Genomic DNA, 24,790 nt, shown 5'->3' with positions numbered 1-24,790 from the left:
GACACTGCATCAGTCAACACAGTGGTTAGTGGATCCTGCCATCAGTCATTCATTCACGTCTGTGTGTGCTGAGCATGATTGTGACAATTGTCCCAGGCTGCCAGGACCATGCTGCCTGGCTCTCATCTGGGTGTCGAGTATATTTTAATGTGTTCATCTGGTCTCTTCCATTTTATGACAGACTCTCTGAAGCTGAAGAACATGGTAATGAGAGCTGCATTTCCTGAGCCCTTAGTAAGTGCTTTTTAAAAATTGAGATGTAGGGCCGGCCGAGTGGCTCAGTTGGTCACGAGCTCGCTCAAGAGTGCAAGCTCTGAGCAACAGTGGTTCGAGTCCCTGCCCGAGCTGAGCAGCCGCTGAGCTGCCAACAGGTGGCAGGATGGCTCAGCTAAAAAAAAAAAAAAAATTTGAGATATAATTCACATACCATAGAATTCACCCTACAGTTCAATGGGTTTTACAATAATCACAGCACTGTGCATCCATCACCACCATCTAATTCCAGAACATTTTCATTGCCTCCCAAAAAAACCCAGTAGATTCAATTGTAAAATATGTACCACTTACTTGGGGGAAATTGATAATGGGGGAGGCTGGTGTATGGGCAATCTGCTCGATATTGTTGTGAATTTAAAACTGCTCTAAAAAATAAAATAAAAAACAAAAAATAAACCCTGAACCATTATCAGTCACCCCCATTTCTCCATCTCCTCCCTTCCCCCACCCCTGGCAGTCACCAATCTGCTGTCTGTCTCTGTGGATTTGCCAGTTATGGACATTTCATATAAATGGAATCATAATATGTGACTTTTTGTGTCTGGTTCCTTTTACTGAGTACCATGTTTTCAAGGTCCTTCCATGTAGCATGTGTCAATACTTCACTCCTTTTTATGGCCAAGTAATATTTCATTGTGTAGATAAATCAGAATTTGTGTATTCATTCATCCATCAGTGGGTGTCTGGGTTGTTTCTGCCTTTTGTACATAATGCTACAAACGTATGTATCATTTTTTTGTGAAGATTAAGGTTTTCTTTTTAAAGAATTTTTTGGGGAATTGGGGGATGGGAACAGTGCTGGGGAATCGGGGGAAGGGGAACAGACAACTTGCTGTCCTTTTGTTCTTCAGTCTAGTTGTGGAGGACGTTGCTTCACTGGCCCAAGTTGGCACCATCATTGCGCTCTTCCCTGGCGAGGCAGATCAGTCGCTGGCTTCTGGACGGCAGCTCACGGCGGCTGCCGGCCGCTCACGCTGGCTGCTGGCCGCTCATGCTGGCTGCTGGCTACACACAGTAGCCCATGGCAACCCACTGTAGCAGGGGCTGCAGCCTATGCCGTAGCCAGCGACTCATGGTAGCCCAGTTCCAGGTTGAGCTGTTGTTCAGTGTCTTAACTGTAGAGGGCAGTGTCACTGGCCCTCATATGTGGGATCCAAACCGGGGCCCTCTGGTGTCCCAAGCCAGCTCTTAACCATCACACCACTCGGCCGGCCCAAGATTAAAGTTTTCAGTCTAAGTACTTTTTGACAAGAACCTTGTTTAATCCTCACAGCAGGGGTGCGTGTCCGTGCTGGCATGCTCCCTCTCCAGCAGATGAGGAAACCAAGGCTGAGAGATGCGTCAAGGTCACAAAGCTGGAAGTGCTGGGATTCTCCTGCTCTTGGCCCCGGGATGCCCACTGAGGTGTTTCCATTCATTTGTAGCAGAGCCTTGCTTAGTGCTGCCCCACAGTAAATGTTGCTGCTTCTTCAAACAAAGGCCGTGCAGACCTCAAGGCTCTGTCAAGGTGAGTGCCAGTCGCCTGCTCAGTGGTGGTAGTCCTATGGTCCCTGGGAAGCACCTCAGGGGGTGATGGGAGGTCCCTACTGCTGCAGATTCGCCCACAGATCCAGGACCAGACACTTGACTGCTTCCTCTGGGTAACTTCTCAGCCTGTACCACCTCGCTTTCCTGGTAGCCCCAGGGCTGCCTTTCATCTCTTGCCTCGGATTTGGCACACAGATCCATGTTTACTCACTGGTGAACTTTGCTTCTTCCACCTTCCTTTCCCTGTGGCATGTTGGGTAGGTGTGTGAGTCCAGCTGTCAGACAAGCCCTACTCTGCCTCTCTGGCTGTGTGGCTTCGGGCAAGTTTCTGAATGTCTCTGAGCTTCTATTTGCTCATCTGTAAGGGGGGGGCTTGTAATACTACTACCTATTGATAATGATACACTGATTAGGTGGTTGTGGAATTGACTAAGAGAAGGGAGATGAGGTGCCCACTCAGCACCTAGCATACACTTGGGAAACCACCTTCTTCCATCAGTCCTTATTGCAAAAGCAGGCTGGCAGCCTGCCCGGGGAGGAGGCAGAGCTTTGTGTGTCTCCTGTCCCTGGAGCAGCTGGAGGCTGCCATGACTCAGTTCTGCCCAAGGAGGGGGAAGTCAAGGCCAGGCCTCTGAGGTTGGGACGTGGGACCTCCCCGTCCTCCTCCCTACTCTGCCCTCTGCCCATCTCCCCACCCGGTGCTTCCGGCAAAGCTGGGCAGGGTCTGATGCATTCTTTGCTGCTCGCCTGAGCCCGGCCCTCCACCCCTTCCCCAGATCTGCAGCACAGACCTGCTGCTCCATGGACCACGCTGAGTGGGTGCCACGACCTGAAGCCGGAGGGGCAGACATGTGGAGGGGACATGGGCCAAGGATGGGAGGACCTTTGGCCACCAAAGCGGAGCCTCGGGCTCCTGCCAGGGAAACCCTCTCTACTGCTGCGGCTGCTGCTCAGCCTTCCCCAGCCCTGCCTCTCTCCCGCTTCTCACATTTCAGCTTCTGAGTTACTGGCACCACCTCGTGCTGCTGCTGCTGTTGCTGCTGCTGCTGCTGAGGCCACTGCACCAGACAGACGTTAACCCCCTATGTGCTGGCAGTGGTGCACGGCCTGAAATGGGCATCAGTGGCTCAAGATCTGGAGGGGCGAAGGGAGGAAAAAGCCATCCTGAAACCAGTCCCTTTGCTTTAGCCTGGCTCCCCTCCAGGGCGTTATCTTGCCTCCTTCCTCCCTGTCTGCCCAAACTTGAAGCCAAAGCCTCCCTGACCCCGAGGAATTATTCCTTCCTTTGGCTGCCTGTGTGCTGACAGTCAACCACAGAATGTAGGCTCTATCACCATATGCTTGACCTTGTCTTTTCACGCAGACTGCATTCTCTCCCTTCATATCCCTCACTGCACTCAGCTGGGCTCCCCTCTTGCTCCTGGCCTTACCAGGTCAGGACCAGGCCACCATTCCAAGGTGAGCTTTCAATCCTGAGGCCACAGGTGGTAGTGAGGACCCTGCAGGGTACCGGGCACTGGTACTGCCCAGCCGGAACGATCTTGGGCAAGTCCCTGGGGTATGATAACAGACTGGGAGTGCAATAGTGAGGACAAAACAGGGAATTCAAGTAAAGCCTCCAGAGCAGCAATTGGCACTCAGCGGGCACTCAATCACTTGTGCCCATATACACATGTGCCCCCCCCCACACACACATACACACATGCTGGGGCTCTGAGCACCCCCTCTCCTAGGAGAACTACTCCTGTTTCCTGCCTGCCTTTCCCCTTGTAGCCACCCAAGCCTCCTTTCTCATCAGACCAGGCTTCTGTTCCCTCCCTGGCCTGGCTAGTCCCAGCCCCATCCTTTTCCATCCTCAAGTGGGATTGCACATGCTGCCTTTTCTCCCTCACCCCTGTCCACTCCTCTGAGGAGAGCCACTGCCCAGAGAGACAATGGACACTCTCCGAGCTCAACAGCACGCCAGTTGTCCTCTTCTCCTGTCCCTCTGCCTCTGGCCCTTCTCCTGAACTCGAAATGTTCCCTCCCGGTTTCTTGTGGCACCCGTGCTGGCCGTTCACCCTCCCCACCACAATCGCTTGGTCTCTAGGCTGACTTAACGCTCCTTTTATATTGACCAGAGGCCCCGAGCTCTGTGCTCTCCTCTGGTGGGAAGGGCCCAGGCTGGGTGTCAGGTCCCCTCTTTATGGCTATGCCATGCCTGGTCTACCGGTGGGATTGTCGTAGCAGCCCTGTGTGCTTATAGAGATCAGCTGAGGAAGTGGTCAGACAGCCATTTCTGTCTAAAATTGAAACAGATCAGCCAGGGTGGCCATAGGTTGAATTTTTCTGAAGGGAATGGAGCTAACTGAAGCAAAGCGTACCTGGTTCCTCCTTGTTGACACGGTGAAAAGCAGAGAAGTGTCCCTGGGGAAAGTCCCTCACAGAGGGAGGTGAAATTTTCCCATGGAGTGTGAAAGGAGGCGCTGAGTGCTGACTATGGAGGGGAGAGAAGAGGAGTGAAGGCACAGCCCACCCTAGTGGGCTGCAGTAGCAGACCTGGAAACACAGGGAGTGGGACCAGAAACGGGGGTGGGGTGGGGGGTGGACAGAGGACATACCACAGGTAAGTGTACTCCAGCCCCCTTTTCAAGGGCTTGCTTTATGAGCAAAGTGAGTCACATCGGGCTGGGCAAAGGAAGCGGGCATCCGGAGGTCAGGGCCTTTTGGGGCTCCTAGAAAAGCCCCATGCCCCAAGATCTTCAGGGCCTTGGGGGTGCGTGAGGGAGGCTAGAGGTCAGCCCCTCCACCCCAATCCCTACTTTGGGTTGCTCAAATGTGTTCCCACGCTCCCTGCCCATAAAGCATCATGCGTGCTGGTCGCCCCCTAGTGGTTGGGAACCCCCAGCCTTGTTGGCCCAGAGATCTCCCTGCGTCTAGGATAGGAAAAGGGATCAGGGCACTGAAGGATATTGAGGCTTGCTCCAAACCCCAGTCTGGGCATCTTACCCCCATTCTGCTTTCCTGGGAGTATTCAGGAGTTCCTCCCAGGCAGGGGCTTTTTGCTTCTCTGGGGCCTCCATCCCTAATCCAAGAGCTGGCGTTCACCCCCCTCTCCCAAGCAGGCTGAGGTTCCTCACACGTACCAGATCCTCCTGGGGTCTGAAAGGCCACCTGTCCAAACCCCTGATCCTGGCATATTTGTGTGGAGGAAAAAAGCTTCAAATTAGGGTTGGGGCCCTAGATTCCTGTGTAGGTTCCATCTTCAGTTCTCTGTCTACTTTTGGGGAAGACCCTTAACTTTCTCTGCACCTCCTTCATGTTCCTTCTGTCTGTGGTAGCAGTTTTCTCCTAATGTCCACAGTGACTTCTGCTCTTGTTGAGCATAGGCAGAACCTGTGCATATGGTCTCACTCCCATGATTAGGTTATGTTGAACTTGAGATAGTGACATTATCCAGGTGGGCCTGACCTAATCACCTGACCCTTAAAAAGAGAGACTTTTCTGTTTCTGGAAGAGGAAATTAGAGAGATTTGAAGCAAGAGAGGGATCCACGTGTGGGATGTTCTCTTGCTCAGATGAAGGGGGCCACAGGACAAGGACCTGAGAATGGCTTCTAGGAGCTGAGAGCAGCCAGCAAGCCGATGGGACCTCAGTGCTACAGCCGGAAGGAACTGAATTCTGCTGACATCCAGTGAGCTTGGAAGAGGATTGGAGTCCCAGATTAAATCAAAGCCATGGCTGACACCTCGATTTCAGCTGGTGTAACCCTGAGCAGAGAACCCAGCCACGCCATGCCTGGACTGTGCAACCATAAACAGGTGCTGTTTTAAGCCAATAGATTCGTGGAAACATCATACAGCAACAAGAAACAAATACAGCATCTGTCCAAAGGGAAGAATAGTATTCTAGACACATGTAGGACAAAACTGAGAAAAATCTATTCCTCCCTTTACACAGGTGCTATGTAGAATCAAAACCTGCAGCGGCTATCCGTGCTTACAATCCCTCCTCCTGGCTGCAGTTAAACCCACATTCTTAGGGTTCACATCTCTCATCTGAGCTTCCAAGCATACTGAGATGAGGGCAGGTTTGTTCTGAGAAGGGTTGTACTGACAGCACCATCAGAGCAGGCAGATCCCACTTTGGCTAAAGAAAGGAGCTCTGGAACCCTTTGCTGTAGGGGATCCCCATGATTTCTGGGCCCCCCCTGGACTTCTGGCCATCTTTAGGGTCAATAAAGCCATTTAAAAAATAACAGCTTTATGGCTTCTTCTGGCTAGGCCGAGGGGTTAGCTTCGTATGTTGAAGGACACAGCTCCTGGAATTCTTGCCTTTTGCAAGATTGAAATCATGGCAGGTCCAGATACTGATGCCTAATTCCATTTCACTGGTTTCAAAAAATGTTCCAACTCTTATGCACTCGCAGGTAGAATGAATTGTGTACTGGCCACATATGGAGGCATTGCTTTGCTGGTCTTACAACTTTAAGTTCAGGTCTAAAAAAATTCCAACTGTGAAAGCAAGATGAAAGGATTCAAAACTGTACCTCATGTTAATTTCCCATGCCTGGAGAAGCTAATGTTAACTCATCATGTGATATTCAATTTATACGATAAATTACGAACCTGGAAAAAAATAAAATAGCAGCTTTATTAGATACAATTCACCCAATCTAAAGTGTAGAAATCAGTTTTTAGTATATTCACAGGGTTGTGTAATTATCATCACAGTCAATTTTAGAACATTTTTAGCACCCCAAAAGAAACCCCCACACCCTTTAGCAGTCACCCCTCATTTCCCCCTAACTCCCCCTCATTTCCTGACAACCACTAATCTACTTTCTGTCTCTATAGATTTGCTTATACTGGGCATTTCATATAAATGGAATCATACAATATGTGACTTTTTCACTGAGCATCGTGTTTTCAAGGTTCATTCATGCTGTGGCATGAAATCAGGACTTCATTGCTTTTTATGGCTGAATAATATTCCATTGTATGGATGGACCATGTTTTGTGTATCCATTCATCATCAAAGCCTGTGAATGACTCATTCACTCCTCCTACCTGGAATTTAGGGGTGGGGCTGGGGGAAGGGGAGAAAAGGGGAGGGAAGGAAACTGGGCACTACTAGCTCAGTAGATGATCTGCATTTTTTTTTTTTAAGATTTTACTGGGGAATCGGGGAAGGGGAACAGACAAGTTGCTGTCTTTTGGTTCTTCAGTCTAGTTGTGGAGGACGTTACTTCACTGGCCCATGTTGGTATTATCATTGCGCTCTTCCCGGATGAGGCAGATGGGTCGCCGGCCTCTGGATGGCCGCTCACTGCGGCTCTTGGCAGCTCACACTGGCTGCAAGCCACTCACTATAGCTTTACGGCAGCCCACTGCAGTGTACGCTGTCGCCGGCAACTCATGTGTTGTTCACCATCTTAGCTGTAGAGGGCGCAGCGTCACTGGCCCTCATGTGGGATCCGAACTGGATCACTGCTGCTCAGAGCTGGCGTTCCAAGCCAGCTGTTAACCAACGAACCACTCAGCTGGCTCGATGATCTGCATTTCTAACAGGGATCATCATCCAAGGGCAGCTATTTGATTACACTCTTTACAGAGACTCCCCTCTTAAAGGGCAAGCAGTCCGTGGGCTGATTTTCACACCACTTGATCCCACATGCTGTCATCTCTACTGTACAGCAGGTGAGCCCCATGTTCAGTGTCAAAAAACCTTACAACATGTCTGCTCCCTTTCACCTGTGGCAAGTTTTATCAGGGAAGTTGGGGAAGAGCTCAGCCCCTCCTCTGTCCTTCCCTGCACATCACCAAACCCTGTCACTCTCCCTGGGCCGGCTCAGATGCCTCTGGTCACCACTGCCCATGGCAACCTGGTACCAGTGATATAGCAACTACCACTCATTGATGCTACGACATGCCACCAACTTCTTGTGACAGCCTGCAAGCTAGGTAGGTGCTCTATGGCTTCTGTTTTACAGACCAGGGAGCTGAGTAAGGTTGAGGAAATTGCCTGGGGTCACTGTGGAGGTGGGGTTCAGGCAGAGCCTGGATTCCGAACCATACTGCATGGCTTCTAGTCCTTTCTGGATTGCTGTTGTCCGAAGAGCAGGGAGTGTGTGTAGACAGAGACGAGGTCTGAGGACTGTGGCCCCAGGGATTGGGGGCCCCAGATGCCAAGCAAAAAAGAATTTCAAAGTCAGATATGGTAAAGACAGAAAACAGAGCTCCTTGGAGGTCACGAGTGACTTTAGCAAGAGCAGTTTTCATGGAGTTGTGGGGGCCAGAGGGAGTTGCCATTTCAGGGGGTTTTGCTGCAAAGGAGGCTCGTGAAGAGAGAGTGGTGGTTGGAAGGAAATGCAGGCTCATGGGTTGTTTTTGTTTTTAAAAATGGGAATAAGGACAGCTTGTTCTTGGATGTTGGTATAGTCCAACAGAGGCACACACTGAGGATGAAGGAGGGCGAACAGCTTCTGGAGAGACATCTCTGAATTATACACGGTTCTCCATGCACAGACATTCATCTAGACACATTACAGGTACAGGTAGGGAGGCAGAGGTAGTGACAGTGTGTGGGATTTCTCTTCTAATTGCTCCCATGTTCAGAGAAACAGGACCCGAGGTCATGAGCTGAGAGTAAGGAGTAGGGGGAGGTGATGAGGTCTTGAGGAGAGAGGTGGGAGGAGAATGGACAGGGCAACAGGAAGTGATTGCCAGTGGTCTGAGGCTCCACTCCAGGATCCTGGTCTGGCATTTAGAAATCAGATCAGTCAGCAAGGTTGTGGGATTTCCTTTCCCCAGCCCTGTTCAGCTTGGGGGGCTTAGGGGAGCAGTAGGGGCAGGACAGGTGGGGTAGGGGAGAGTGTATGCATATTGATGGGCTGTGTATTCTAAGCCAGATAAGATAAGGGGGGAAAGTTGGTAGGATCAATGGGATTGGCAGACTACAGCCCACAGGCTAAATCCAGCCCATTGACCTTTTTAAAAAAGTTTTTTGTTGTAGTAAAATAGATATGAAATTTGCCATTTGAACCGTTTAAATTGTATAGTTCAGTGGCACTGATTACATGCACAATGTTATACAATCACCACTATTTCCAAAAATTTCCATCACCCCAACCAGAAACTCCATAGCCATTAACTCCCTATTCACCCATCCCCCCATGTATCAGAACTTCATTCCTTTTAAGACTGAATAATACTCCACTGTATGGATAGGCCACATTTTGTTTATTCAATCAGCTGGACAGTGGGTGGTCTGCACCTTTCGGCTCTTGTGAATCATGCTGCTGTGAACACTGGTGTACAACATGTTTGAGTCACTGTTTTCATTCTTTTGGATATATACCTAGGAGTGGAATTACTGCAGCATATTGTAACCTCTGCCTGGTTTTGTATGGCTCACAAACTAAGAATGGTGTGGTAGATAGAAAAATGCCCTCAGCCCTCCACCCCAAGATATTTATGTCCTAATCCCCAGTACCGTTGAATAAGTTATCTTACATGGCAAAAGGAACTCTGAAGAGGTGACTAAATTAAGGATCTTGAAATGGAGAAATTATTCTGGATTATCTGGGTGGGCCCAAGGTCATTATAAATGGGAGGCAAAAGGGTCAGAGGAGATGTGATGACAGAAGCAGAAGTTGGAGTGACACACTTTGGAGATGGAGGAAGAGGCCACAAGCCAAGAAATTTGGGCTGCCTCTAGATGTTGGAAAAAGCAAGGAAATATAAATCCTTTCAGAAGGAACACAGCCCTGCGGACACCTTGATTTTAGCCAAATATAACCCATTTGGACTTCTGACCTTGAGAATAAATTTGTTTTATGCCACTAAGTTTGTAGTAATTTGTCACAGTAGCAATAGGAAGCTCATACACATCACTTTTACATGTCCAGAAAAAGTTTGCTGACTCCTAATTTAGAGCAAGAAGGTGACCTGGAGAATCAGGGGTCAAGAATCTAAGGGGTTTTGCTGAACACTCTCTGAGGACTGAGCAGGCACAGAGGACGGAGTTTTGGGATTGGGGAAGGAGAAGGGGTCAGACTAGGGATGTACAAAACCTCCTGGGAATTGGGGGGCAGCCTGGATTTTAGGGACTGCTTGTGCTACTGCCATAGTGATGGGGGAGAGGTGAGTGGAGGCCTGGGGGCAGGAGCAGCTGATCCAGCCCAGGGGACTCTAAGTTGTGCGTCTGAGACAGCTGAGAGCTCTAGGGGAGAAGGTGCCTTTGGCAGAAATGGAGAGGCCGCCTGAGTGACAGAGCTCATGGGAACCAAGCCTGGTTAAGGCAGCTCAGTAGGAAAAGAAAGAGCAAGAGGGGTAGATACTCTTCTCCCAGGCGTCATGTTCTATTCATTCATCCAGGCACGGTACACGTTGCTCAGTGTACAGTTAATATGGCCCTGTATCCTGTGTTGTCCCCCAGATGTCAGTTTCCTGAGCACATTCCCTGTCCCCCCAGTGAGACCCAGGGACTGTGATGTGAAGTGGTCTGGGCTCTGTCCTTAGACTGCCCAACGGGTTGCTTTAAGGATTGGAAAACATGCATGCAAAACTGCTCAGCATCTATAAGGTGCTCCCACTATCTAAAAACAATATTTCCTAATAATAACAGTAATCCTTGTTATTAGTAGGAGTATTTCAATTAGGAGGTGCGATTTGGGCAGAACCTTGAAGGCGGATGGGATTGGGAAAAGGCGGTGGGCAGGAGGCAGGACATTCCAAGGCAGGTGTGGTCTTCCTGAGCCAGGGGCCAACCCTCCAGGAGCCAGGGGGAGGGTCTGAGGACGTGGTAGTGGTGGTGGGGAGGTGGGGGGTGGGACCGAAGGTCGCTGCCAGCCAGTGTCCCCCGCCCCCTCAGGCCATCACCCCTGGTAGAGAGCGCACCCTGGCGGAGGAGCAAGTCTCGAACTGGCTTCGCCATGAATGAGAAGCTGCAGCCTTCGGCCCTCCCAGGCCAAGCTGGGGCGGGCCTCCTGCGGTTCAGCCTCCCGGCGGAAGGGGAAAGTGTGTGAGTGTGTGTGTGGAGGGAGGGGGGGCAGCGAGGGGGCGAGTAGAATAGGACCCGGCAGCAGCCACCAGACCGCCCAGCCGCTCTGGCAGTCAGTCCCCCGGCCGCTGCCGTTCTGGCCCCCCTCCACTTTTCCCTCCCCGCCAGGGTCCCCGCTTCCTAGGGCTGCCCCAGGACCCGAGGCTCCCGGCGCGCCCCCCTTTGCTCTCTCCTCCCCTCCCCGGCTCCGGGATTCCCAGGCTCCGGAGCCCGGGCCGGGAAGCCAGCGGGGGGCCGCTGGGCAGGGAAGGAGGAGGCTGGCGGGTCTCCGAAGTCGGCCCCAAGTTACATGTGGGAAGCGGTGGCTGTGACGCAAGTTTCCAGGGGGCCCTGGGCTCGGAGGGAGCGCGCCAGAGCGGCTCCACTTCGTGCAGTTGCAATCGTGAAAAAGGAAAAGCCCCGAGCAGCACCCCAGGCCGCCGTTGCCGCCGCATGCCGGGCCCAGCTGCGCGCCCTCCGCCCCCGAAGGCTGCAGAGCGCGCAGACCCTGCACCGGGCAGTCCCCGCCGGACCCCGGCCGCGCGGACTGGGGCTCCCTCGCGGTGGCTGGCTTTTTTTTTTTTTTTTTTTGCAACGCTTGCCAACCTGTCAGCTGATGGACCTCATCACCCATAGTGGCGCATGTAGCTCGGCCGCAGCTCGCTCCATTCACCCGCTCCCCACGAGCCCGCCCGTGGCCCCCAGCTCCCGGCTCCCGGCGGGAGGCCTGCAGACCCCCGCTGCCACCCGCCACAGGGGGCCCGTGCCCCTCTCGCCCCGGCCTCGCGCCGCCCGGGGGGCGCTGCAAATAGTCCTTTGTTTACATGCAATTCCTTACTCCGCGGAAGGAGGCCGGGGGAGTGCTGAGTTTTCACCAGCTGTTTCCCGCCTTGAAACAGACATCTGATCAGCTGCAAACACACACACACACACACACATACACGCGCCCGGGGAGGCAGGCCGGAGAGACCTCCCTCCCGCCCCTCCCGCCCGCCTCCCTCCCCTCGCCGCCGCCGCCGCCAGCATCTGGGACCGGCCGATTCTGCACCTCCGTCCGGCGCTGCCCTTTGATTCGGATTTCCATCTTGCATTCTCCGGCGGACCGCGGGACCCGGCTCGTGCAGAGGAGGGGGGCCGATCGCTATGGAGTATTTCATGGTGCCCACTCAGAAGGTGCCCTCTTTGCAACATTTCAGGAAAACAGAGAAAGAAGTGATAGGAGGGCTCTGTAGGTGTGTACTCCTCCTCCCCCCCACCCTCTTCCTACGATTGCAGCCCCTGGCCAGCCCGCCCGGGCGGGCGCGCGTGTACGCACGCATGGCCTGCGCCGCCAACCCCGCTAGCCTTTCTTAGCCGCCGGGACGGCTGCAGCCCCGCGCGCTGGGCTCGCGCCGTCCGGGGACCCTCTTCCCTCGGAACGTGGGGGCATTGAGCGGACCCGGTCACTTTTGTCCGCTGCAGGCGGGCGAGTCGCGACGTTTGTAAATTGCAAACAGACCCACGTGGTTCTGCAGCAGTCCCGGCCATGCTTGGTGCTGGTGGCTTCCCCCCCACCCCCCACCGCGCTTCCTCCTCCTCCCTCCCGCGGCGGCTTCCTTCCTCTCCTTTTTCTCGCTCTCTCTGGGCGCTCCCCTCCAAGGGGACCTGGGGGCCCCGGGGCGCGCTGGGGGCTGCTACAATGCAGCCACGCCGCGGCTCCGGGCGTGGGGGGGCGGGGAGCCGGGTGGTGCGTGTTTGCAGGGCGCTGGGCTGCACCGGGTCGGAGGCGTGCTCGCATGAGGGTGCGGGTGTGGGCGGGACCCCAGGGGCCAGCGCGGCCGGCCGGGAGCGCCGCGGACGGGGGCACGTTGGCAGCAGCTCGCCTGCTTGCTCGCCGCCCGCGCCTGGGCGCTGTTTACTAGCGAGGCCTGGACGTGACTCTGCAGCCCTCTTGGAGTAGGCGGACCTCGGCGCGCCGCCTCGCGGGAGCTGTAGTTCTCCGCGCCCCGCTGGTACGGCATTGTGGGAGTTGTAGGCGCTCCCGGGCCACGCTTTCCGCACACAAAGCTCGGTCCCCGCGGGCGAGATACGTGAAGCAGGCTGGTGGGGGTTCTTTATGGGGAGGGGGCACTAGAAGCTGCCCCTAGCCTCACGAGGCCACTGCCCGCCGCACGTGGGTCTAAGCTGCAAACTTTCCCATCTCCCGCCCCTCCCCCAGCCATTAACTGAAAGCGTCGGGTCTCCCAGCCGGGTGGGTGGGTGGTCCGAGGTTTGCGGCTCTCCCCAAGGAGCCACTTTACTAATTTGGCCGGGGTTATTACAGATTCACCCTTTACCAAAGGGTAAGGGGTTCGCGCACCCGAGTCGCCCAGGACACTTGTTAAAATTCCGTGCCCGCAACTCGGGTAGCTAGGACCTGGCAGTCTTGTCTACTGAACGCCACCCGAGAGATGGCGATGCTGCGCGGGGGGTTCTCCTGCACGCCTAAGTTTGGGACCTGCGGTTCCTTTCCTGCGGCGCTGATCTAGGAGCGAAATGGCTCCCCAGGGCTGGGGCCACGTGCTCTACCGCCTGGGCAGGCAAGGCGGGGTTGAGGGAGGTGGAGCCCCAGGTGGTGTGGCCCAGGCTGGTTGGACACCAGGGGCTGCAGACACCAGGTTGGGGGAAGGTTGCTGCACACGTATTAACCCTACCCACCCCCCGCTTCGCTACCACTTTACTCTCAAATTCAAGGAGGATGGGCCAGTTGGTTTCTGCAGCCAGCAGGGCCCCCTTGAGTGCTGGCTGGCCCTTCCGAAGTTCCACCTGGAGGACCTAGCTGTAAAAAGTTAAAGAAAAAAAAAAAATATATATATATATAAAATAGATTTTAGAGCTCTTAATATGTTCCAGGGACTTGTTTTGCCAAATTTTTCTCACTGAATTGTCAGTCTTCCTGAGTTAAGTGACCTTATAATTTCTGTGTGGGATAAGGACACAGGCTTGGGAAGGGTACAGCTACAGCAAGTAGGTAGAGCTAGGACTTGAACCCTGATCCCAGTGCCATGCTCTTATCTCCCAGCTGCTGGTTGCTCAGAGGAGGGCTGGGCAGTGGGGAGGAGGGGTTGAGCTGTTCTAGATGCTGGAGAGGACATTGCAGGCCCTGACCCTGGGCAGGCTTGGTGCAATGGACTCTGGTCTCACTCTGTCCCTAGCCCCATTTTGGCGGAGTCCATCTGTCCCCCAGGGGCCAAGCACTCCAAGTGGCAGGAACCCCCTACAGGGCTGGGCATGTGGGCTTCCTCAGCCTGCCTTGTTGGGAAACACTTGTCATCCTGTGCACACACAGCCCTGACACGGAGTTGGGGCCTCTGGGTTTGTTCATTTTTAGAAGAGGTCCTGGGGTGAAGTCGGAGACCTGTCGAAGATCAAGGTTGGGGATTGGGCAGGACCTTCTGGCCAGATGGACTCGCTTCTCAGGCTGGCGGACTTGATTCTATCCCTCAGTGACTAGCAGGGTTCCCTGCCTCCCTAGAGGGGTCATACTGTGCAGTGGGGCCCGCGCAAGCTGTGGTTTTTGACCTGTCACCTAACTGCTCTTAGCCTCTGTAAAATGGAGCACCTGTGAAGTTTGGCTATGTATATGGAAAGTGCCTGGTAGCTGTTAAAATGGCTCTCAAACTTTTAGAAGCAGGAGCATGGTGGTCCTAAAGAGTTTAGTGACTGCCCTCGGCCAGGAAAGAGACAAACTGCTCTCAGGAGTTAGAGAACAATTAGGGGCTTTGGAGTGTGTTGGGTCTCTGATTTGGTACTTACGAGGCACCTACTTTGTGCTGGGATTAAGGATGTCACAGTGAACCAGAAGTGGCCCCTGCCCTACAAGCTCAAAGTCTTGTGGTGCTAAAGGATCTTGTCAGTCCCTTAAGAGAGACTTATGGGTTCTCCTGGAGTCCTGGGTACAAATCCTGGAAAAACAAGGCATCCCGTTATCCTGTCCCCCTCCCTCTCCTCCCCTTCCCCTCTCCTTCATCCCCTCCCCCTCTCCCTCCCTCTCTCCCTTTTAAACTTCACCATGACCCTGTGAAGTGAGGCAGTATTCCTCCCATTTTACAGATTGGGAGACTGAGGCTTTGCGAGATGAAGTGGCTAAGTTTGCGATTCCACAGCTAGTAAGTGGCAGGCAGGACTGGAGTTTGCACTGAACCCACTGACTGCAGGGCTCCCTCTGAGGGACTGGAGAAGCTCTGTGTGTGTGTGTGTGTGTGTGTGTGTGTGTGTGTGTGTGTGTGTGCGTGCGCGCGCGCGCGCGCGCGCGCAGTGGTGGTGGTGGTGGTGGTGGTGGGTGTTTCTGATGGGAACAGCCTGGATGTGGTATGTTCTGGGACTGAGGGCAGGGTTGGTAGGCTGGTTGGAGTGGGGTGTATGGGTAGAAGCAGAGGAGATGGGCGAGGGCCCCAGGCTGCTTCTGTACCTGCTGCACAGAGAAGGATGAGTGCCTTGGGCATCCTTGGTGAGGGTCGTCTTTCTCCCTTCTGTTCTTTGGAGCATGGCTGTCCATAAATCCCGTGTGGCTGTCCCACCCTTACTGTGTAGCTTGCTGTTGAGTGGCAGGTATGTGAGTGACTTTGGGGCTGTGTGAAATGAGAGTTGACAGTGGCTAATTTGAGGCTGGAGCCAGCAGGGGGATTTAGGGGGACGGGGGATACTCACTGTCCTTGGGCTAGATGGGAGGAACAGGTACAGGTAAGGACCTAGATTTGAAGAGTGTGTTCCCTGCCCTGAGCCTCTGGTTGGGATGCCGACGTTATTCCCAGGGGGCTGTCTGGGGGTACTGTGGTAGTGGGGTGACAGCTCTGGTCTTGGCACCTGAGGCTGGTACCCAAACTGTTTCTCGGCAGGTGCCCTCCCTTATCCCTGAGGTGGGGAGCCCCTGGCCAGCCCCAAGAGACTGTCAAAGAGCAGTCACGGAGTAAGAGAAGCAAGAGATATTTATTGTCAGTGGACCCAGGCCACCTTTATTGCTCACCTGGGGGTCTGAAGTTGATGTAGAAAGGGGTGGGTAGGACTTTTACAGTTACTGTATATCATGTTTACTTCTGCAAAACTCAAAGAAGTGCAAAAAAACCCAACTTTAAGACATTTGCAGAAAAATCTACTTTAGTACAGTATCAGCTGAAATTCTAATTAGCTATCCTTTACAGGAACCTCTGGTTGGCCAGCACTCCACCAGTCAGAACCTTTGGTTAGTTAAATTTATTAATGAAACGGTCAGTTGGTACTTCCTGGGCTACTTAGGTGAGTGATAGTGGAGAGTCTTGGTGGCAGCCCAGGTCCCCAGAAAGAACTATAGCTTTGGGGAGAGGTCTTTTCTGGGACTTAAGTCTGCACTAGCTGGTTCCTGAGCCAAGAGGCTGGGCTGATGGACTTGGACTTGGTGGCAAAGGCAACATGATGGAACATTTGGAAGAGCTGGGCTGCCAGCTTCTTATGAGCAGGAGATGACAGTCTCCTATACCCTACCTGAGCCTCAGGACCCTTCCTTCTGGGAACTTCTAGCTGGGGCTTGCAGGCCTAGGGTCCTGCAGTCTCCTTTGATCTTCCCAGTTTGTGGACATTCTGGGGAGAAGGGAGAGGCTGAGGGTTGGCTCCCCAGAACTGAGGTTTCATTGGCAGATGAGCTGGCTGATAGGGGGCCTTGAGCTCTGGCTTGGCGACGCTTGCTCCCTCTCGCAGCAACACACATGGGGCCCTGGTAAGCAGTGGGCTGTGTGCATGAGCCTTCAGTATAGGGCGCCATCAGCAGGTGGGGGATGAGCGTGAGCTTCATTAGCGGAAGGTGCCTGTTGCTCCCTGGTCTGGCTGCCTGACCTTGGGCATGTCACTTAACCTCCCAGGACCTTGGATTCCTCATTGCAACAGGGTAATGCGGCCACTCTGCTAGGTTTCTGTGCGTCAGACAGGGAAAAACATAAAATAGTTCTGTGAATGATAATAGGAGCTAACAGGATGGCCAGGCATATCTGTGCTTGGTTCTTTTTTTTTTTTTTTTTTTTTAAGATTTTTATTGGGGAATTGGGGGGATGGGAACAGTGCTGGGGAATTGGGGGAAGGGGAACAGACAAGTTGCTGTCATTTTGTTCTTCAGTCTAGTTGTGGAGGACGTTGCTTCACTGGCCCAAGTTGGCACCATCATTGAGCTCTTCCCGGGCGAGGCACATCAGTCGCCAGCTTCTGGACGGCCGCTCACGGCGGCTGCTGGCCGCTCACGCTGGCTGCTGGCTACACACGGTAGCCCATGGCAACCCACTGCCACAGGAACTGCAGCCTACGCCGTCGCCGGTGACTCACAGCAGACCAGCTCCAGGTTGAGCTGTTGTTCAGCATCTTAGCTGTGGAGGGCAGTGTCACTGGCCCTCATATGTGGGATCTGAACCGGGGCCCTCTGGCGTCCCAAGCCAGTTCTTAACCATTGCGCCACTCGGCCAGCCCTGTGCTTGGTTCTTAATACGGGGAGACTGTCACCTGTCTTTTGGGGTGTGATGCTCTGTGGGACAGAGCAGAACCCACTCTGCTCTGTGATGAGACCTCTTGGGGGTAAGAGCCGGGCCCTGGGATTGGTGTTCAAGTACCAGCCCCAACACTTGCTGAGCTTTTCCCTTTTCAAGCCTCTGTGTCTTCACCCCACACAGGAACCATAAGGCCACATAACTCAGAGGAAGATTGTGACAATTCAATGAGAAAATCCCAGCAAAGCAAGTCCTTAACACATTATAGTAAGAGCTTGAAAAAGACTCTTTAAAAAGACTATTTACTCTGTTGCTAGGCCCTCCTGGTTGGCCTTCTGGAAGGGCTAGCCCCCAGGGTGGTTCAAGGATGGACGTGGGGCTCCTTTTTGACCCCTCACTACTCTGGTCAGCTCTGGCCCTTTGGGCATCACCCTGAGGGACCCAGGGATAGGGTGAGTGGGGGTCTCTCCCGTATCTTTCCTGAGGGGGATGCTCCCAGACAGTGTCACCCAGTGGCTTGGCTTCCTGTCGACGTCTCTCCTCATCTTTTCTTGCCCCAAAGACCCCCAACTTTAATCTACCCACCGCAGAGCTTCTGGAGGGCACTGTCAGGCCTGGGAGCCTGAACTCCGTTCTAATCCACCCTCCCCCAAATGGCAGGCACACCTCTTCGTATCAGGTCTCTGACCTGCACACCCTCTAACCATCCCAGTCACCCCCATTGTAGGGGCAGGGAAACTGGGAGAAGTGAGGTGCCTAGAAGTGGGGTAGCCAGATTCTTGGCTGTCTGACTCTAAAACCATGTCCCTCCCCACTCTGAGCCCTAAGTCCCATCTGTAAAGTGGGGATCATGGGTCCTCTTTCCAGTGCTGACATTCTGAGGCCCTGTGAGGGACCTGTACCCTATGGAAGGGGGCCCAGGGAGGCCCTGTAGGGACTGGTGAAGGAGGGGATCTTGTCTCTGGACCCTCAGCAGTGGCCGATGTGGAGCCTGCTCCCAGCTCACCCCCAGCCAACAACCTTCGTTAGGAGTGGAGGCTGAGGCCCAGGAAGGCGCAAGGACAAGTCCAGGGTCCTGCAGGGAGCCGAGATGGGACAGACAGGGTGGGCTGGGGGACCAGGAAAGGCCTTGGCTGCCTCTAGCTATTGCAGATGTGTTCCACTCCTGGGTTTCTGTGCAGACTTTTCTGCCCGGGGCTGTGCATGGGGGCCCGGCATGGCAGAGGAGCTGGACCAGGCACCTCTTTGAGCCCAAGCTCCCCTATCTATGGAAATAGGACGGCCCAGAGACTTCTCCCCATTTCCCCAAGGGTGTGAGCCCAGGCCTGGACCAGGTCACCCCGGGAGGGCCCCTCAGGAAGAAGCCAGGGCTGTGGCTTTGGGTGGGGCCAGTGGCCTCTTCTGGGAGCCCAGCATCTGGAAGCCATCAGGCCAGGGTTGGGGGGGAGTTGCAGGAGAGGGCCGGGAAGGGGGACATGCCTTCTTGAGGCCACACACAGGCCCACCCCTTGGGAGCAATGGCTTTGGGCCCATGGGCCTGCAGGCCCCGCTGCCGCCTCTACCTCCCGCCAGTGCCTCTAAGCCCGCAGCCTCACCCCCTCCCTCTGGCTGCCTTCGCTCTCACCCTACTGGCTGCTGCTCCTGCACGATGTAATCACATAATATGCAGTAACATTGCCCACTGCATGCTGGGAGCCTTGCTTCTCTGGCACAGGATGGGTCTGCCTCTTGGGGTAGGTGGGCCTGGCGTCCCCTTACTGGAGTGAATGGTACCTGTCTTGTCTTTGATGTCTTATTGCAGGGTGGCTGGAGGCTTGCGTAGGAGCTTGTGGGTAGAGACCTGGCTGTGGGGATGGGGAGGGGGGAGGGGCATTTTCCTTAGGCCTCAATCAAGCCTGTGGCTCTGAAGGATGTGGTCCAGGTGCATAGCAAGGAGCTCAGAGGAGTCCGAGAAGCAGGTGTCTCCAGTTGTCACCTGGGCCCACCTGCATCAGAATCACGGATTCTTGCAGGATTTGGGCCCCACGCAGACCTGCTGGCCAGATACTAGGGCTGGAACCTGGGTTCTGCACCGTGACTTTGACACCCAGGTGGTGCAGAACACGCTGCTCTATCACCCTGCTAATCTGTTTGGGTGTAGGCATGAGAGAGGTGTGGTATCTTTTGCAGGGGGAGAAATGCAGGTGACCCGTGGGGCCCTCTGTAGGTGAATCGTAAAGACAGGGGCGCATTGGGGTCAGGGCATGGAGGGCTGGCTCCTAGCCTGAGCATGTCCCTGCCTCCCCGCAGCCTTGCCAACATTCCACTGACCCCTGAGACTCAGCGGGACCAGGAGCGGCGGATTCGGAGAGAGATTGCCAACAGCAACGAGCGGAGGCGCATGCAGAGCATCAACGCGGGTTTCCAGTCCCTTAAGACCCTCATCCCCCACACAGATGGCGAGAAGCTCAGCAAGGTAGGCGAGGTCCAGGAGTGCTTCCAGGAGGAGGTGGTGGGCTCCAGCAGGGAGAAGGAAGTGAGTTTCGGTAGACATTACCAGCCAGAGCCCCTGACTTGTCCCTCCCACCCTCAGGCAGCCATTCTCCAGCAGACGGCAGAGTACATCTTCTCCCTGGAGCAGGAGAAGACCAGGCTCCTACAGCAGAACACACAGCTCAAGCGCTTCATCCAGGTAGCACCTGTGGAGGCCTCCCGTCACCTCAGTGCCCTGCCCAACCCCCGGGCTCCCTCTCCCTGGCATGGGCATGTCTGGGCCCAACTGCTGGCCTGGGACTCCAATGTGGCGGCAGGTCTTACCTTCCACACTGACCCGCACACTTCAGTCACTTGCCTTCCTGCCAGGGCCTTAGTTTACCCATCTATCAAGGGCAGTGGAATGGCTCTGGAAGGAACTGGGTGACTTTTGGCTAGCAGATCCATTCCGCCTCCATTCGTAGCCTGTGACCATTGGATTTGTAGAAGGGGGCTCCCAGTGCTAATGCACCTGGGTTGACAGCTTTTAGGGGCTACGATGGAGCTCCTTGACTTCTCCATTGGCGGTGGTGGTACGGGGCTGTCAGGGCACACTCACTGATTCCTTGGGGTCCTCAGGAGCTGAGTGGCTCATCCCCCAAGCGACGACGAGCAGAGGATAAGGATGAGGGCATTGGTTCGCCAGACATCTGGGAGGACGAGAAGGCGGAGGACCTGCGGCGGGAGATGATCGAGCTTCGGCAGCAGCTGGACAAGGAGCGCTCGGTGCGAATGATGCTGGAGGAGCAGGTGAGGTGGGTGGGTGGGGTGGGGGAATTCCAGCCTCTCGCTCTTCCTTTCCTCCCATCCCTGCTTCCCTTGAGCAGTTATTTACAGGAGTGCCTGCTTTGTACCAGGCCTAGGAGTGTGTGTGTGTGTGTGTGTGTGTTGGGGGCAGGGGGGTCCAGTGGGGAGCAAACCAGACAGGTCCCCCATCAGGGCTACTGTCTGTGTTGGGTACTGAGATGAGTCAAAGGATCTCACACTGTAAAAGCGCAGCTCTGATAAAGGTGCAGGAAGCATGGGTATCGGGGGAGTGTGGGGGGAGGAATTTGGGCTGCCCCATCCCATGGCTTCTCTGTTAAAGTGACTTGAGCTGTTTGAGAGGTTGGGAGTCGGGGTTGAGTCACAGTTACGCAGGCAGAGAGGGGAGAAGGGTGCTCTAGGCAAAGGGAACAACATGGGCAAAGGCCCTGTGGCTGGAGGGAGGGAGAGAGCATGGCATGAGGAAGGCCGTGGAAGGAGAGGAGGTGAGTCAGGGCTAGCCTGGCGGGCTATGGTAGGACTTTGGTCTCTACCCCAGGGTGACAGGCTCCTGCTAGGGTTTGCAGCAAGAATGAATGGCCTGCCTTGTGAAGGGTAGAGTATGGGGAGGCTGACCTCAGCAGCCCTGAGGACCCTGCATTGGAGGAGGCTCCAGGGTGTGGTAAAGGCCCTGCCCCTGAGCCCGCCGCTCTACCCTCAGGTACGCTCGCTGGAGGCCCATATGTACCCGGAAAAGCTCAAGGTGATTGCACAGCAGGTGCAGCTGCAGCAACAGCAGGAACAGGTGCGGCTGCTGCATCAGGAGAAGCTGGAGCGGGAACAGCAGCACCTACGGACCCAGGTGAGTAGGAGGCACCGGGAGGGGCTGTGTGGGCCCGGCTGGGCTGTGTGGGCCCCGACTAGGACTCTCAGACTCAGCATTAGTGCCTTGGTGTCCAGCAGGGCATATCCAGGGCCTAAATCGTTATGACGCAGATATTCCTGGTTTCCAGGTGTTTGCATACATTATTACATGAATCCTTGTAGCAGCCCTTTGAGACTATTTTACTGATCAGGAAAGTGAGGCACAGAAAGGGTAAATAACTTGCACAAGATCCTCAGTGATTGGGGCAGGGACTTGAACCCTGGCTGTCTAAATCCAGAATCTAAACTGACCACCACTGTATTATTTGGACTGCTTGCTTGGTGCTGGACAGTGAAGGGGCCATGGGATCTTGAATGGCTGGAAGCCCCTCTCTAGGCTGCCATTTCTTTGTTTCTCAACCCTCTGTTGGGCGCAACCTATCTCACACGTTCATTGTACACAAATTTTCAAATATGAAATACATTTTTACTAAGTCACAAACACAACTGGCGATAGGGTACAGTAGAGGGGGAAGAGACAAAAGTGATGAGTCATGATGCATAAGTTAACTGTTAGATATTTGAAAATTTGTGTGCAATGAATCTGTGAGATCAGTTGCGCCCGACGGAAGGTTGAAATAAGAGGGGATGGGGGATTCCAAACTGGCCAGCTCCCCATGAGTGGTCGGTGGAGGCTGTCTTGATGCAGTGGGCAGACGGAGATGGTTTTGGAGGGTGTCTCACACCCTCTGTGACCACCAGAGGGAAGGGACAGCTCCCAGACCTTTGGAGAAAGACTGAGGACCCCTGTCTTGCAGCTCTTGCCCCCTCCCGCCCCCACCCACCACCCTACGGTGATTGTACCAGCGCCGCCACCCCCTCCATCCCACCACATCAACGTCGTCACCATGGGCCCCTCCTCGGTCATCAACTCTGTTTCCACGTCCCGGCAAAATCTGGACACCATCGTGCAGGTACCTCGGCTTGGGGAGGGGGCAGCACGTGGGGGTTGTCCCCTGGGAGCAGGTGCTTTGGGGAAGATTAGAAAGTGGGGACTGAACGGGAGTGAGACAGGGCTTTGAGTGTGGGGGGGAAAAGGTCTGGAAGTTGTGTGTGTGTGTGTGTGTGTGTGTGTGTGTGTGTGTGTGTGTGTGTCCATCCATCTCTAATTCTTCCTCGNTGTGTGTCCATCCATCTCTAATTCTTCCTCGTGTGTGTGTGTGTGTGTGTGTGTGTGTGTGTGTGTCCATCCATCTCCAAGTCTTCCTCTCTGTTTTGGGGGTGGGAGAGGGAACTCTGTGGAGAATGTGAAGGGGGAACAGGAGAGACTGGGGATAGGATGGCCCTGAAGGAAGACCTTGTTCCTTCTTTCCACATGGGGTTTGCTGAGAGGGTCCTTTGCTCCCAGAGCCCTGGGCTTCGAGAGTTCCTGCATCCAGCTCGGGGGTTGGTCCAGAATTTCCTCTCACATGGGGTTGAGGCGGCAGTGGCTGGGATATAAACCTCCTACAGAGGAGGAAGAAATGAGATAAGCTCTGGGGGTCAGGCCTGAAGTCACTGCTGTACTCTTCCTAGGGCAGAGACCCCTTGGAAGCCCCGGCAACAAAAAAAGGAATAAACTAAACAAAAAAGCCCATCAACCCCTGGACCTTTAGTTGCACATAAACCCAGCAGATTGAATAATAAAATTAATAACAAAGACCTTCCATCAGTGAACAGGCTGACTCTGACATATGTAAATAAATGAAAGACGCCGGTGACTTCTAAGCAGCTTTGCTGTGTCATCTGGCAGGGATTTTTCAGCTCAGTATAGGGGTTTACTAAAGTTTGTTTTCCCTTGACTGGCAAGCCACCTGCTGCTTTGCCAGGCTTACTTCTAAACCTTTGTGGGATGTATGTGTGTGTGTGGGGGGGCATATGGTGGCTTTTCGCGTGCATCCGTCCATCCTCACCACAGTCTGTCCCCCCAGGCGATCCAGCACATCGAGGGTACCCAGGAAAGGCAGGAGCAGGAGGAGGAGCAGCGGCGAGCGGTCATCGTGAAGCCAGTGCGAAGCTGCCCGGAAGCCCAGGCCTCTGACACCGCCTCCGATTCAGAGGCCTCGGACAGCGATGCTATGGATCAGAGCCGGGAGGAGCTGGCAGGGACTGGGGGGCTTCCCTGACCACCCCCCAGCCCTCCTCTCCCTTCTGGGGGCTGGAGGGGGCCGGGGCAGCAACAGGGAGTACATCCAGGCCAGCGAGTGAGGAATTTTTACAAAATTATGACGTCATTTGGGTCTCTTTTATGACCTCTTTTTCAATACTGTAAATCAACCTTTGAGCAAAGGCCACCCAACCTGTGGCCCCTGGGGCTGGGGTGGTGGGAGTGTGTGGGAGCACCGGGACACCTGGGGCTGGGCCTCGCCCGGGAGGCTGGGGGAGCTAACACTGAGGTGCCTGGCCTCTCTCCGCCAAAAAAGCATTTTTTCATTTAAATATGTTTTTAAGAACAGGGAAAAATCAAACAAAACCCCACATATTTCTGCCCTCCCCAGAGCCAGCCCTATGACTGTCAGTTTTTAACTGCCTCCTTACCTCTTATTTTTTGGTTTTCTTCTTTCTCCTTTAAGCACTTACATGGGTTGGGGGTCTGGCTGGGTCAGGACTCTCTGGGGATCTGGGGTCGAAGTTCCTTCTCGGTTGGGGTTTGCTGCTGCCCTTTTGCCCTGCCCTCCCCTCCCCGCCCCATCTCAGCACTAGGATTCGCCACTCTCCACCACCAGCCGGCTCTCACTTTTCCCTCCAGGTTTCCCATCTTCGAACCCCAAAAATGTCTTTGTCTCTCTTTTTGTTTTGTTTGTTGTTGTTTTTTTTTTTTATAATTTTGAGGTCTTTGTGTTCATGGAGAGCTATTATATTTTGTTAAGAAAGTGGGGGGAAAAAACCAAGAGGCCACTGTGCCTTTATAAAGAAACAAAATAAAGTTTGTACTTTGTTTTTTAGATTCTGTGTCTCCTGGTACATGCTGTCCTGAGTTGCTGGGGAAGGCTTCCTGGACTAGAGTACAGGATGCCTTTTGGGCCCACCAGAGGGGACTGGATGTGGGTGAGCATGATGACTCCCCCAACCTGTGTGTGGTGTTGCAGTGAGAAATTAGGGTCCTCACATTCTCTGCGATTACTCGGGGTATTCTGCAAAGATCGGAAATGGTGTTGGGGGTGGGAGGAGTGGCTCCCATCTCCTTGATGGGGACTGGGGGGGTCAAGGAGAGAATGAATAACTAAACCACAGGTTCCTATCTCCTAGAGAAAGGACACAGGATATCCTAGTTGATCCCTAGGCTTTGCCACGTTTTCAGCTTGTGTAACCTACCTGAACCTCAGTCTTCTCATCTATAGAAG

The 24,790-nt window shown here is 54.2% G+C and overlaps 2 protein-coding genes across 6 annotated transcripts in view; both read left to right on the top strand.

Moving 5' to 3' along the window:
* The window catches only part of LOC109392122 (proline-rich protein 2-like), a 34,270-nt gene extending 28,230 nt beyond the window's left edge, over positions 1–6,040 (top strand). For 2 of the 3 annotated variants that reach the window (XM_019660286.1, XM_019660283.1), the window contains 2 exons: positions 1,550–1,783; positions 5,361–6,040. The gene's annotated coding sequence lies outside the window, so the exon portion shown is untranslated. The other variant, XM_019660284.1, reaches the window with a different exon arrangement.
* A 3,554-nt stretch (positions 6,041–9,594) lies between these two features.
* Positions 9,595–24,588, top strand: TFAP4 (transcription factor AP-4). Of its 3 annotated transcripts, none has more exons than XM_019660288.1 (7): positions 9,595–10,806; positions 19,578–19,743; positions 19,861–19,959; positions 20,379–20,549; positions 21,265–21,405; positions 22,226–22,381; positions 23,378–24,588. In XM_019660288.1, exons 1-7 carry the CDS (start codon positions 10,718–10,720, stop codon positions 23,570–23,572), a joined length of 1,017 nt encoding a protein of 338 aa, XP_019515833.1. In that variant the 5' UTR covers positions 9,595–10,717; the 3' UTR covers positions 23,573–24,588. The 3 variants fall into 3 exon arrangements, with proteins under 3 accessions (XP_019515833.1, XP_019515832.1, XP_019515835.1); XM_019660287.1 differs by lacking the exon at positions 9,595–10,806 and adding an exon at positions 10,822–12,056 and having other exon boundaries at positions 23,378–24,583; XM_019660290.1 differs by lacking the exon at positions 9,595–10,806 and adding an exon at positions 12,104–12,815 and having other exon boundaries at positions 23,378–24,583.
* Positions 24,589–24,790: the final 202 nt, after the last annotated feature.

Source organism: Hipposideros armiger, unplaced genomic scaffold, assembly GCF_001890085.2.
Source record: "Hipposideros armiger isolate ML-2016 unplaced genomic scaffold, ASM189008v1 scaffold_315, whole genome shotgun sequence".
NCBI lineage: Eukaryota > Metazoa > Chordata > Mammalia > Chiroptera > Hipposideridae > Hipposideros > Hipposideros armiger.
The sequence above is the reverse complement of the archived record's forward strand: the minus strand, read 5'-3'. Positions and strand labels throughout refer to the sequence as shown.

What these genes read in the sequence shown, in the direction of transcription:
- TFAP4 (XM_019660288.1), top strand. Translation starts at nt 10,718, where the DNA reads ATGAATGAGAAGCTGCAGCCTTCGGCCCTCCCAGGCCAAGCTGGGGCG. An exon ending in CCGGCGGAAGGGGAAAGTGT is followed by an intron (nt 10,807 to 19,577) that starts GTGAGTGTGTGT and finishes GCCTCCCCGCAG; the next exon opens with CCTTGCCAACATTCCACTGA. An exon ending in ATGGCGAGAAGCTCAGCAAG is followed by an intron (nt 19,744 to 19,860) that starts GTAGGCGAGGTC and finishes TCCCACCCTCAG; the next exon opens with GCAGCCATTCTCCAGCAGAC.